Here is a 13037-nt window from a genome sequence, read left to right on the forward strand (position 1 = left end):
CAGCACCACACAGTGCTTATGAGAAAAGTCTTTAGCAAGTTGGGAGTCAGCCTACAACACAGAGTAAGCTTACTCTGAACATGGTAACGACCTGTCTGTCACCAGGAAACTGCTTGTCACTTTTGTAGTCATCCTTTTGAGTACTGAGATTACATCGATTGCAGGTGTGTACTTGTCTGCATTCATCTGGCTTATTCCAGTTTGCCACCACCAGAAGATTTTTCCTGGAAGGTGTGGCGGTACACACATGTAATCCCATCACCGGGAGGCTGAGGCAGGAGGACCACAAGACTGAGCCCAGCCTGGGTGGTTTAGCAACTTGAGACCTTGTCTCAAAAGTAAAACAAAAGCTTTCCTACTACTTCCTAGTAATAGGTCAGTAAAGCCCATTAGTAACATGTGGAAACTGGAAGAGCTGTTTGTTTTCTGGTTTCATGGTCCATGGGCTTAGAAACACCAAGAGCCTGTGCTTGCGGTGCCATTTGTGATTCCTGGTGCTGCTTAGCACATTATTTTGTGGCACCTGGGGTGGCCCAGGAGTTACATGCTGAGGGAGCCTGGTGGCTTCATCCTGGATAGAAAGGCAGAGGGGGGCCCTGAGGGACTGGAGGGAGGGTGAGGCCACCCGCAGGATGCCACCTAAAACAGGCTTAAACTGCCCAGCAGGTGACCACTGTCCCAGAGGAGGAGATGGGGGATGACCACGTGAGGCTCTCTTGTACAAGCACATTCCAAAGTTGCCTGAGCTTTCCCAGGGCCTTTCCCTCCCTGAATTTGCCCGTGGGGGAGGGCTTGGGGTCACCGAGAGTCCTGCACCCGGAGGGATCTGAAGGTCCTCTTCGTTTAGGTTGTGCAGGGTGTGGTGCAGTTTGGAACAAAGTGTGCCTCGGTGGGACCTGACTGTGGAAATGAGCCCCTCATGGGGTGTTTTGTTACCTTTGCTTTAGTTCAGTTTGGTTTGGTTTTGGTGGTGCTGGACGTGGATCCCAGGGCCTCCTGCATGCTAGGCAAGCGCTCTTCTGCTGAGCTGTGCCCCCAGCCGTGGTTAATTTCGTTGTGATCACATTCGCTTCCCATGTCACTCAGCACAGGGGACGTGCACCACTGCCATCCTCTCTGTGCCCTCAAATCTGCATGTACAGTAGTCTGTGTGTGTGTTTGTCACAAAGGAGATGTGTGCTCCACACTTAGAGGGGTTGACACCACTTTTGTCACAATTCTAAACTTGTAAGAAAGGAAGTCTAGGCTCTGAAGAGGTTTCTTTACTTGTTCATTTTTCTGTCTCTTCCCCGTAGGAGGTTTCACTCAAGAAGAACTCCTAAAAATCTGGAAAGGACTCTTCTACTGCATGTGGGTGCAGGACGAACCCCTTCTGCAGGTAACACAGCCCCTTGTCATGTTCCTGGGTCTCTGCCATGGATGAAGAGAAGAGACTTAGTCGTTGGCCCCTGGCAGAGCATACCTAAACAGGTAGAAGATAAACACTCTAAGGAGTCATTTTCTGTCTTTTCTGTACAGAAAGGGACACAGCACCCACTTTTAGGTTAATATATTTTTAATATAATGGAAGAAAATAAATATGGGATGTGATCGATCATAGGTTTATTATTTCTCTGTTAACGGCCCATCCATTCATTCCATGGTAAGTTTTTAAGGCCTTGGGTTAACTGTTTATGGACAGCGGTGTGGTCCGGTGTTAGACCCTGCTCCAGGCCCACCCATGCCACAGTTAAGCACAGCAGCCACCTTACTGTCCTTTAGGGTCTTTACAGCGCAGGCAGCCAGGCCCTCGTGGCGAAAGCCTGTTTAACCAGTAGAGCTTGGCGGAAACTACACTGGCTACCAGAATGCGTGTGTGACCCTGGGTCCCTACCTGCTGAGCCCTGCCACCAAAGCTATTTTAGAAAATGGTTGTCACTTTCTTAAGAGCCTTGTTGTGACACCTGAAAGTGGGTCTGCCTTGGTGGCGTGTGCACACCTCCGTGGCAGAAGCCCTCCTGTGGGTCGTCTTCCCTCTCCTGCCGTCTTGCCCCGTCTGCCATGCCATGTAATAATAATAATTTGTTGTGGCCTGTGGTATTTCCTCTTCTGAACCTATTTTGAGTAGGCTAGCCGAGCACGATATTCTCAGATTGCACTGAGAAGTCACAATCAGCAGCGTTAGTGAAGGAAGAGAACCAGGGAGCGGGGGCATCATGTTCGCTCTGGGGTTCATCTAAGGCGTGAGGAAGATGTGTTCGCACCCGCGAGCATGGTTCGTCCTCAGGTGGCTCGTGAGCAGAGCTCATTTATTGACATTCTCTGCGGCGTAGGCCCAGCCACTGAGCTCCCCGCACGGCGCCTGCTGTGTCTCAGTGCCCATCACAGGGTACTTTTGCCCATTGCAGAGCCCGGGAGGTCCTGGCTAACCTGTGCCCTCTGCCCACCCTGGCCACACCAGGTAGAGGACCTGATCCCATGGGCAAGTGCAGTGAGGAAGTCCCGCGTCTTCTCTTCTCTGCTGGGGGACTGTGACTGACACTCAGCTTAGTGACAGCTTGGCAGCTACTGTCTGTGGGGTGGAAGTGTGTTCTTACCCACAAGGCTCAGCCCTTCCCAGAGGCACGTCACCTGGAGCAAGCACAGCAGCACTTTCAGTTGGGAGTTTCCTGTTTGATGAAACCCAGATATGGAGTCACAGCCCCAGCAGCAGAGCAGCCAGAACCGGAGTGCAGGCTTCCCCGCCGGCGGGAGGGAGCAGCATCGCAGTCTGACCTTGATAACCTGTGTTTCTCCCCAACCCACCTTTGCAGGAGGAGCTGGCAAACACTATTTCCCAACTCATCCATGTTGTTAACAACTCGGAAGCCCGTAAGTCCTGCCACTTTCACAACTCCTTGTTCATTGGTCTACTAACTTGCCTAGGAAATCGAGTCGGTGTGGTTTCTTCTTCCTTCAGTTTCCGCTTCCCAGGGTGCCCGCCGGTGCCATAACTGTGCATGTCACGTGATGAGCTGTTCTGGTTTCTAATCGCATGCTAGATCCTGAGTCTCAGAGCAGGGAGGAGGTGCCTTGTGGAGCGTCGACAGTCCTCAGAGTCTCCAGGGTCTGCGTCACTGGAATGCACTCAGAGTCATGGGCTCGTATGCCAGCCTGTGCAGTAATCCCTGATGCCGGGTGCATCTCCCCAAGATTAGACCCGGTGCTGGCAATCAGTCATTCAGTCAGCTGACAGGACATCACCAGTAATAAACTGTAAAGTAATTCCTACCAGAAAGAAAAGGTGAAGGGGCAAAAAGGGGATTTCTGAGGCAGGCTTTGATTACAGACGGCAGAGCTGATAGTTCTGCTTGGTGCTCCTCAGAACAAAACCCAGTGACTTGGGGAGGCTTCAGTGGGTCTCCAACTTAGCTGACTCGGAATGACCAAAATTCTATGTGGGATGTGCAGGGTAGGTTTACATGTGGTAAGAATTGTGCAGAAAAAGTAAATTCAGAATTAAGAAATTCAGTGAAAAAGTGCTGTAGTCTGTACTGTAGCTCACCTTCGTGACTCCCAGTAGCCAGCACAAAACTGCTTCTGCATGAGTTGTACAAGTGTTCATCAAGATTAATGTTCTTTTTCTTTTTGTAGTGGTTTTATGTTGATTGTTGGGGTGGATGCATTGGAAAGGATGGGGTGTGAATCGGGATCTTGGTTTTAATAGAAACCTGGTTTGGCAGTGGATACGTAGAAATCCCTGGGTGCGTTCTGTTAGGAGCCGTCATGTGGCTTCCTGTTACTGTGCTCTTGTGTGAAGACAAGGACAACGATTGATCGGTCAGTTCTACCTGCCTGAGAGCTCTCGGGAGAAGTGCGTACAGACTGCCTCTGTCTGCTGTGTTCTGGCTGTTGGTCACACCGTACGCGGAGGGCACACCTTCAGAGCCTCTGGTTTTCTGCAGAACACCTCTTCCTTCGGACCTTCTGGCAAACTATGAATCGAGAATGGAAGGAGGTAGACGAGCTGCGCCTGGACAAATACCGCACGGTGAGGCGATGCGCCCTGGCCCGCGCGGCCCTGCAGAGCTCGCGTGCAGACAGCAGGTGCTGTGTCTTAAGGCCAGTGGGGGCCGCGGTTGTACTCAGTGGTAGCACCCTTGCCTACCATGCATGAGGTGCTGGGTTCCATCCCCAGCACTGCAGTGGGGTGGGGAGGCTGAGGCAGAGGGCTGGAAAGTTTGAGCCCAGCCCGGGCAACTTAGCAACTCAATCTCAGAATTTTTGAAATGGCTGGGGATTTGGCTCAGTTTGAAGGCACTGGGTTCAGTCCTCACCCAGTACCCAAAAAAGTAAGTTTTTGTGAAGCAGTGCTTGCCGGTACGAAGCCGAGCGGTCGTGGGCAGCGCCGGGTGTGTGCTGAAGGCTCTGCCACTGCTGCAGCTCTGAGCCGTGGGGGAGGAGTTTGGGGACCCTCTGAATGCTTTCTGACCTAGAGGTTAAATACACTTACAGAGCTCGTTTCCCTGAGGGGATCCAGGCTGATTAACATCTCTGTCCAGGCAGGGGCAGCTCAGGTGGCAGGGCGCTTGCCTAATTAGTGTGAGACACTGGCTGTGGTCCCCAGCGGCACCCTCTGCTCTTCTTCTTCTTCCTTTTCCTTTTCTTGTTTTTGGGTACTGGGGATCAAACTTGGGACCGTGCGGCACCACTGAGCTAAATCCCCAGCCCCATCCTTTCCCTTTCTAACAAAACTTGTCTGTCTAGCTGATCCGCCTGGTCCTGCGGCAGTCCCTGGAAGTTCTGAAGCAGAACGGCTGGCGAGAAAGGTTAGGAAACTGCTTGTTGGGAAATATGATGGGCTGGAGCACTTGTAAAGGCTGGAGGTGCAGCTCAGTGGTGGAACACACTTGCTTAGTGTGCCTGGGACCCGGGTTTTGATCCCTTGCACCATGGGGAAAAGAAATTGTAGGGTGCTTTGTGCCTACTACAAAATGGGTTCTTACTCAGAGAGGACTTAATTAGTTTCCATTAGAGGGGCATAAAATAATTACACCCATGTGACGAGCTGACATTTTATAGTGATGTAAGTGATCGTTTCTTCCTATAAAACTCTTGGCCTTGCGTCACGCAGGATAAGCACTAGACACTGTTCTGTCTCGGGGAGCTGAGAGGAGCTGGCACGCTGTCGTTAAAAGACCGCGTGTGTCTCCCTCCAGCTGCATCCAGCTGTTCCTGGACGTCCTGAGGACAGAGCTCCTGAGTCCCGAGAGTCATTCTCCTGATGACGTCAGGTTCCACTTCATTGACATCTACCTGGATGAACTGTCCAGAGTTGGAGGGACGGAGGTGAGAAGCCGGTGGACGTTCTGCCCACCGTGGGACAGGGTCACAGCTGCTGTGGGAATCGTCATAGCCAAATCGTCGCTGCCCTTTGGCACTCAGACCGGTGACGCAGCAGCGTGAATGGGTTCAGCCCCCCAGCCCTCCGCTCTGGGGTGTGATGTAAGCAGCTACAGGGACATGTGGACAGGGGTTAGTATACTAAGGATGTACGTGACAGTCTTAGAAAACAAAATTGAGCCAGGCACAACGACCTGCAGCTGTAATCTCAGGAGGCTGAGACAGGAGGATTGCTTGAGCCCAGGAGTTTGGGGCCACCCTGGTCAGCATGGGGAGAGTCTGTCTCTAAGAAGAGAAAAAAGGACGGTTGAATACAACCTACATATCCCAGTATAGAATTCCATAATGCAGAGAAGCCTCAGGATATATTAAGTATTTCGGGAGCAGTACAGAAGGCATGAGACAAAGACTTAATTTTTTTTTTTTTAAACATTTAAACATAGATAAAAGGCTGACAAGGAAAAGTACATTTTTAGAAGGCGAATGATCTGAATTTGAGGATACGGACTGTTTTTACTTCTTCTTTGACAAATACCCTGTGGTGAGCCCTTTTTTATTAAAATGTTCTGTATTAAAGCCAGAACACTGGTGTTGTCCTTGGAGATGGTGCCCACACAGAGGTTCTCTCAGAAGGGCCGTGAGTTGTGCTATAGGGCAGCCCTGACCGGGCTCAGGTAGCTCAGTGGCTGGAGCGGAGCCCCCACCTGAGCCTGGCCCAGGCCCCAGCGTTCAGGCGAAGCGGGCCCGGGTCTGTGTGACGCGTGTGTCTGCGTCTGGTTCGCCCTCGGAGAAATGCTCACGGCTCCTTCCTCGGGGCACGGCATTGCCTTTCATTGTTTCCTGTTGTGTCTACGATCACAGCTGTTGGCAGATCAGAACCTCAGGCTTATCGACCCATTCTGCACGATTGCTGCCAAGACTAAGGAGTAAGTATCTGCACTGCTGCTTGATTCTTCCGGGGTCTCTGAGAGGCGGTGCTAGGCAGCGGGTGGGTTCCCAGAGTGGAGACTCCGTGCTTCCTTCCTGCTGATGTACATCTGAAGCGAGCCTTGATTCAACCCTTCCACTCCCAGGGTTCCGCCTGCCCCCCACCCCCGCAGCCTCTCCACAGCGCCTGGGGATCCAGCATCGGCAGTTGATCACATGCACACATCCTGAGGGCTCCAGATGCCCACCAGTGCGACTGCCACACCCCAGGCCCGCTGCAGTCTCAGCCACAGTGCCCCCTGCTGCTCATCCCTCGGCCCGCGTGCATTCAGTTGGGTCCCCATCAGCGTGGTAATGGCGTTCTCCCTGCTGTGCTTCTCCCCTCAGCCACACACTGGTGCAGACCATAGCTAGGGGTGTTTTTGAAGTCATCGCAGATCAGTCTTCCTTTGTACCTGGAGAGGCAGTGGAGGAACAGAATGGGGTTGACGGTGACCTCTCTGGAGAAGAGACTCCTGCGAATGAGACACTGAGCAAAAAAGCAGTGAAAAAGAAAGCAGGTAAGACAGTTCCTTTGAGTGGTTTTTGTTTGTTTTTGTCTTTGGTTTGTTTTTATTTTGAGACTCCGGCTCACTAAGTTGTCCGAGATGGCCTTGATCTTAAAACCCTCCTGCCTCAGCCTCCCAGGTAGCTGTCAGTGTGCCCCCATACCTGACTCTTCTCTCCATTTCTGCTTTGGCTATGTCCTTTTGTGAATCCTCATCAGGCGAACACTGCACACAGACTGGAGTTGTTGAGGGGCGGGGCTTGGCCTAGGACCCCTTCTGAGAGTAGAAGTGGGGTGTAGTGGAGCACCTGTGCCTGTTAGGGCTCTGGGGGGACTCGAGACCCCTGCATGTGGGCTCGTTCACGCTGTGTCTCTGCCCTCCGGGGCATCCCCTCATTGCTGTCATGTCGGGGTTGCTGTGTGCACACCTGCTACATGGGCACTGGAAGAGCCCCCTGATGCAACACTGTGTGGTCCTTAGGGGTGTGCTCGCCTCCCTGGCTCTCCTTCCCTTCCTGGCTTCTTTAAGGTTCTCTCCCTTTGGCATTTAAACACCTGCCACGGGCTGACACTGCTCCCACTGTTGCTTTCTGTCCCCAGGAGCTTGTGGTATCTCAGTGCCCAAAGCGAGGTGGTCAGGTCGGAATTTACCTCCTGAAGTGTTTTCTATCTACTGAGAAGCAGTTTCTAAAAACTAATGAGCAGAGGAAGTTCAGTAACTTGTTTCTTTTAAAAGTAAGACACAAAACAGTGTGTAGAAGGGACTGATGCTTAGCCATGTCTTTAAAAATCCAGAAGGACAGGAGGGCATGGTGGTGCACACCTGTAATCCTAACACTTGGGAGGCTAAAGCAGGAGAATCGCTAGCTTCAGGCCAGCCTGGACTACATGGCTAGACCCTGTCTCAAAAAAGTCAAGTTAAAAAAATTTTTTTTAAGTAATGTGGAATAATATACCAAAATGCCGGGCTGGGGATGTAACTCTGGTGCCATGCCTGCTTGGCAAGCGCAAGGCCCTAAGTTTGATTAAAAAAGAAACAAAACAGGGCCGGGGATTTAGCTCAGTGGTGCCACCGCCTGCCTCACAAGCTCAAGGACCCGAGTTCAATCCCCGGTATCAAAAAGAAACAAAACAGCAAATCCCTCAAAGAAAAGACAGAATAGACCAAAATGTCAGTTATGGATAGCAGGATTCTGGGTGCTTCCTGGGCAGCCTTGTGAGAAGATAGTGTCCTGGCACGGGTTAAGCATCGCTAATTCAAAATTTGGAACTTTCTGAGCTCAACGTAACACTCAAAGTTCTTGATTTTGGAGTGTGTCACCTTTTGGGTAAAGGATGCTCAGCTGTAAAGTCTGCAGATGTCTAAAATGCCAAGAGCTCCTAAATCCACAAACGCTCCTGGTCTCGGGGGTGTCTCCATTAAGGCCGAGCAGGTCTCACCGTGGCCTGAGCTGCCTGGCTCTCGGGGCCTGGCTCCCAGGTTTCTGCCCTCCGCGTGGTCCTGACCCACCTCTGGAGTCCAAGCGCCACTGAGAAGACACGGCGTGTGGCGGGGACACCTAAGGTGGGGGGCTGTGATAGCAAACACAGACATGTGCCTGCTTTCTCCCAGCGAACTCTGAGCTGCCAGAGCGCCTCGGGGCCGTGACTGCTGGTGCAGGGCCTCCCTTTGAAGGCCGAAAGGCGCCTGGTTAGTTGTGGAAGCGGCCATTGCTGTATACCTCCCATGCCAAGGATTTTGTCTCTGGGTGTGTTTTGACAGCGCTGGGCAAATGCCAATCCAGGAGAGATGGGATCAGTGGTGACAGAGAGAGACATGGCTGTGGAACCCTCGAGGACATGGGGCGGCTTCTCCAGGTGGGGCGGTTGTTGCTGTTTATAGAATAGAGATTTGGGGCAGGGGTGGCCCCACTGGAGAATTGGGTCAGAGCCAACGAAGCTGCAGAGCCTGAGGTGTAAGTCCTTTGTAATCCCTTTCATCACTGATGTCACCTTTCTGAGAATGAGCTTATTGGACACCTGGTGTGGTGGTGCACACCTGTGATCCCAGCACTCTGGGTGGCTGAGGCGGGAGGATTACAAGTTCCGGTCCAGTCTGGGCAACTTAGCAATTTACTGAGACCCTGTCCCAAAGTAAAAAGTAAGAAAGGTTGGGGATGTAGCTTTCTGGAAAGGCCCTGGGTTTGAGCCCTAGTACTGCAAAAAACAGAAAAGAAAAAACAGCTTTTTTTAAAAAATGGGGTAGAATTTTGAAAGACACGAGTCTTTTGAATTTTGAGCTGCCGAGATCTGTTACACATTTTATGGTGCAGCACTTGGAAGTAAGAAGGGTTCCTGTGTTACCAAGTATGGTTTGGAAATCTATGGGAAAAGAAACGCATCTAGACAGATTGTGCAGCGTGTATTGCTCCCGAATGGAGGGGAGGGGGGCTCCTGGCCTCACGCCCCTCCTGGGAGTCACAGCCTGGTGTTTCAGAGCAGAGCTTACGCCCTGCGCCCAGGGTCTCTCGTCCTGCGGGGCAGCAGAGCTGCCGGCTTACGTGCCTCCGCTCTTCCCAGTTTGACTACAAGGCGGTTGCCGACCGACTCCTGGAAGTGACCAGCAGGAAAAACACCCCTCCCTTCAACCGGAAGCGCCTCTGCAAGCTCATCAGGAGGTAAGCGGTCCGCTGCGAGGGTCCCTTTGCGTGTGTCCTGGGGTAGGCCCCGCTCTCTGCTTACCTTTTTATCTTTTTTCCTCACTGCCTTTAGAAAGCGTTTGTTTTTATGCGTCCGTGTTTGCAGCACATAGTGCTTGCCTCCCTGTGGGGCGCTGTGAACGTACAGACCTCATCTCCACTCTTCTTCCGTCCCCTCCCTCCGCCTCTCGGTCCCTTCCCATTTGTAATAGGGTCTATTTTCCAGTTTCGTACATTTTTATTTTGCTGCTTAACGTGTTTATACTTGGGGTTTCTCGTGTAAGAGAAATCATGCAACATGACTTTCTGTGTCGCATTTATTTCACTTAGCCTGATTGGTCTTGAGGTGTATCCACGCTCCTACACATGACTCCAGTTGGTCCTGCTTTGTGGCAGAGTAGTACCCGTGGTGTGTAAACACCACGCTTTCTTTATCCATTCCACTCTTGATGGACGTGTAGGCCATGTCCAGGCTTTAGCTGTTGTGAGTTGTGCTGCTCTGGACGTGGGTGTGCGTGGATCACTGTCACGTGGTGTCTTTAACGGTACCGAGGCAGGACCAGCTGGATCATGGGGACTCTGGAATGCCAGTGTTGGGAGGAGTCTCGACGCTGACTTCCATGGTGGTTGTCCTAGTCTGCATTCCCACCAGCATTCCTTGATTGCTTTGTTCACAGTGGAGTAACATGTACATAAACAGGATTAATCAGAACAGCTTCCCCTGCTCCTCTGGTTCTGTTCCACTGCTGTCATGTTCGTTTCCCGGCTGTTGTATGTGACGTAGAGAGAATCCTGTTACTGCCCACAAGTGACAGCCCGGGCGATGTGCCAGTCTGCTGAGATGGGTGGCATGTTCCCTGGCTCTGGCCTCTGAGCGAGCATTTATGCCCAAAGGGTCAGTTAGCGCGGAAGTCAGTGCCGACATCTCCAGCTGCGGGGATGCGTGGTGACCTGGGTTCACTCAAGCGCTGTGGCTGCTGTGGCTCATGGGGAGCACCAGCTGTCTTGCCCAACTCTTTGTGTGGGCACTGCTGTGTATCATTCAGGCCAAGAAGACCCCAGAAGGTAGCTTCTCTGTTTCTTCTGTGTGTGTGTGTGTGTGTGTGTATGTGTGTGTGTGTGTGTCCTGGGGACTGAACCCCGGCCCTTCTCACTGAGCTCCATCCCCACCCCTCATTTTTTTATTTTGAGACAGGGTCTCGATAATCTGCCCAGGCTGGGCACAAACTTGTGATCCATCTGCTTCAGCCTCCCACAGTGCTGGACGATAGGCATGTGCTGCTATGCCCGGCTCCTCTCCCAGCTCAGCTGGGTGGTTGCAGGCCCGGAGGAGGGCAGTAGTGGGCAGAGGCTGCCACCATCCGAGCTGGACCCAGCTGCCTTCCCGTGCCTGGCCTCACCCTGCTGCCCGCTGGCAGGTACGGGCACTGGCACTGGCACGTCTAAGGGAGGTCTCAGCCTCGCTGCCTTCAGAAACAAGGGAGGCGATCACTGAGCGAGCTTCTCAGGGTCTTACTTTGCATGCACTCCAGGGCCCTGCGGGTGGTGATGGAGCGGCCTCCTCCTGGGCCCTCCCTGGTGTCCACCGGCACCCGCCTTCCGTGCTGCAGAAGGAAGAGAACTGGTGACATGGGGATGCCTGATGTCACAGTGGAAGGCAGGGCTGGGTGCCGCTGGGCCTGGCGCCTTTGTGTGGAAGACGGAAAGGAGGTTTCTCTATGGACTCCGGTGCCCTTTGTTCTCTTTTCCAGGTTCCAAGACCTCTCTGAAGGTGAGGAGGGTCAGAGTGTGATTCAGATGCTGCCCCCTGGAGGCAGCTCGGTTGAAGGTCCCTTGCTGACCAGGTCTCCTGGGGCTGCAGCCTGTGGGAGGTGCCCGAGTGCAGGCCCCTGCGGGCTCCAGCTCTCCATCCTGAGCCCCGGGAACGCTGGGGCCAGGGCCGGCTGCTCTCTTCACGGGTAGTGCAATGTTCTGTTTGGGTTTTTTATTGGGTACATTTTATTGGGCAGGGAAGATTGCTTTGTGCACGCATGTGTGTGTGCTACTGAGAAGTAAAAATCCAGAAACTTCCCTCTGAGCCACATACCCAGCGCTTTTCTTTTTTCACTTTAAAATAGGGTCCCACTAAATTGCCTGAGCTGGGCCCCGGCCCCTCAGAGTGCTAGGATTACAAGTGTGTGCCTGGCTTTACAGCAGTTGGTCCTCAGAAAAACATAATCATAAAAGCAAATGAAGAGAACTCTGAGAAATCAGATTTTTCCTTAGAAAGATCAGATGAACTGGGTGTGGTGCTGCACGCCTGTAATCCCAGCACTGTGGGAGCTGAGGTGGGAGGAGCATAAGTTTGAGCCCAGTTTGGACAAAAAGCTGGACTGTAGCCCAGTGTGAAGGCCCCGGGCTCAATTCCCAGTCCAAAACCGAAACAAAGATCTGCTAAGCTCAGTTACATGTGAGCAAGTTGACAGCCGGTCCTCTGCCCCTTGCTGGGCACTTGGAGTTGGGGGCAGGACTGCGAGCCAGGGCTGAGTTGCAGAGGGGTCAGTCTGTCGGCCATGGTTTGTAACCCATGCCTCGCTGGGTTGAGGAATCCAGTTTTAAGCGTGCGATTCTCCATCACCAGCATCTGGCCAGGCCGGGAAACAGTTGGGTGGAAATCTCACCCCAGGGCTGAGTGAGGACCGACTCCTGGCCGTGGTGGGCTGATGTGTGGTGCTGGCCCCCCGCAGGCGGTGCATCTGCCCTTGTTTTCTCTGAGGATGTTTCTGCTGATGAAAATGACGGCCTGAGCCAAGGAAGGCAGAAGAAAAAAAGAAAGAAACCTTTGGAGCCAGCTGAGCCAGAGACAGAGGAAGGTGAGCTGCAGGCTGTCAGCCGGGGTCTGGGAAGAAGGCACAGTACTGAGGGGCTCTGAGCTCAGGTCCTTGTGAGTCACCGGCAGTAAAAAGTTCGTTTTCAGTAGCTGAGAAGTACAGAAAACTGAACTTTCTGTGGAACTGTGATTGGCATACGCTGCCCTTGGGAATGGTTTTGCTGTTTTGTTGGTTTGGACTTGTTTTTGTCTTTCGTTGTTGTTTTCCGGTGCTGGGGATCAGACCCCAGGCCTTGCGAATGCTAAGCAGCCTGCTCTTGCAGGGTCTTCACCGCAGCCTCAGGGCACGGGTCTCAGTAATGCCCTGGATCTGTGGCTTTGACATGGCCTGAAAGTTACTGGAAACCTGGCTGCCTCGGTCCCTTTCCGCTGACGTGGACATTAAAAAAGGGCGGTTTCCAGTCTCGGTCACAGGGAAGGAACGTGCTGTGCCTGCACCTGGCATGTTGAGGAGGTCAGAACTTTTCTGATAGTAGAAGCCGCAGAACCCAGGGACCAGGGGCTCTGAGCCTGTGCGGTAACAATCCCGAACCGGGTGCTGACTCAGGGTTGGAGCAAGACCCCCGGAGTCGGGAGCCTCTTCATCAGTGTGTGTGTGTGTGTGTGTGTGTGTGTGTGTGTGTGTGTGTGTGTGTGTGTGTGTGTGTGTGTGTGT

At 52.8% G+C, this 13037-nt stretch overlaps 1 protein-coding gene across 2 annotated transcripts in view; it reads left to right on the forward strand.

Annotated features, from left to right (window-relative positions):
- The first annotated feature begins 1295 nt into the window (after window positions 1–1295).
- The window catches only part of Rrp1b (ribosomal RNA processing 1B), a 15844-nt gene continuing 4102 nt past the window's right edge, over window positions 1296–13037 (forward strand). Inside the window, exons 1-11 of one of the 2 annotated variants that reach the window (XM_010636521.2) lie at window positions 1296–1378; window positions 2793–2850; window positions 3924–4009; window positions 4726–4787; window positions 5178–5307; window positions 6223–6287; window positions 6676–6848; window positions 8598–8692; window positions 9395–9492; window positions 11265–11284; window positions 12240–12365. In XM_010636521.2, coding sequence (XP_010634823.1) covers window positions 1349–1378; window positions 2793–2850; window positions 3924–4009; window positions 4726–4787; window positions 5178–5307; window positions 6223–6287; window positions 6676–6848; window positions 8598–8692; window positions 9395–9492; window positions 11265–11284; window positions 12240–12365 — 943 coding nt within the window. In that variant the 5' untranslated portion in view covers window positions 1296–1348. Of the gene's footprint in view, window positions 1379–2792; window positions 2851–3736; window positions 4010–4725; window positions 4788–5177; window positions 5308–6222; window positions 6288–6675; window positions 6849–8597; window positions 8693–9394; window positions 9493–11264; window positions 11285–12239; window positions 12366–13037 lie in introns of those variants that run through there. The other variant, XM_019209356.2, reaches the window with a different exon arrangement.

Source organism: Fukomys damarensis, unplaced genomic scaffold (assembly GCF_012274545.1).
Source record: "Fukomys damarensis isolate Sample0158 unplaced genomic scaffold, DMR_v1.0_HiC HiC_scaffold_24, whole genome shotgun sequence".
Classification (NCBI taxonomy): domain Eukaryota; kingdom Metazoa; phylum Chordata; class Mammalia; order Rodentia; family Bathyergidae; genus Fukomys; species Fukomys damarensis.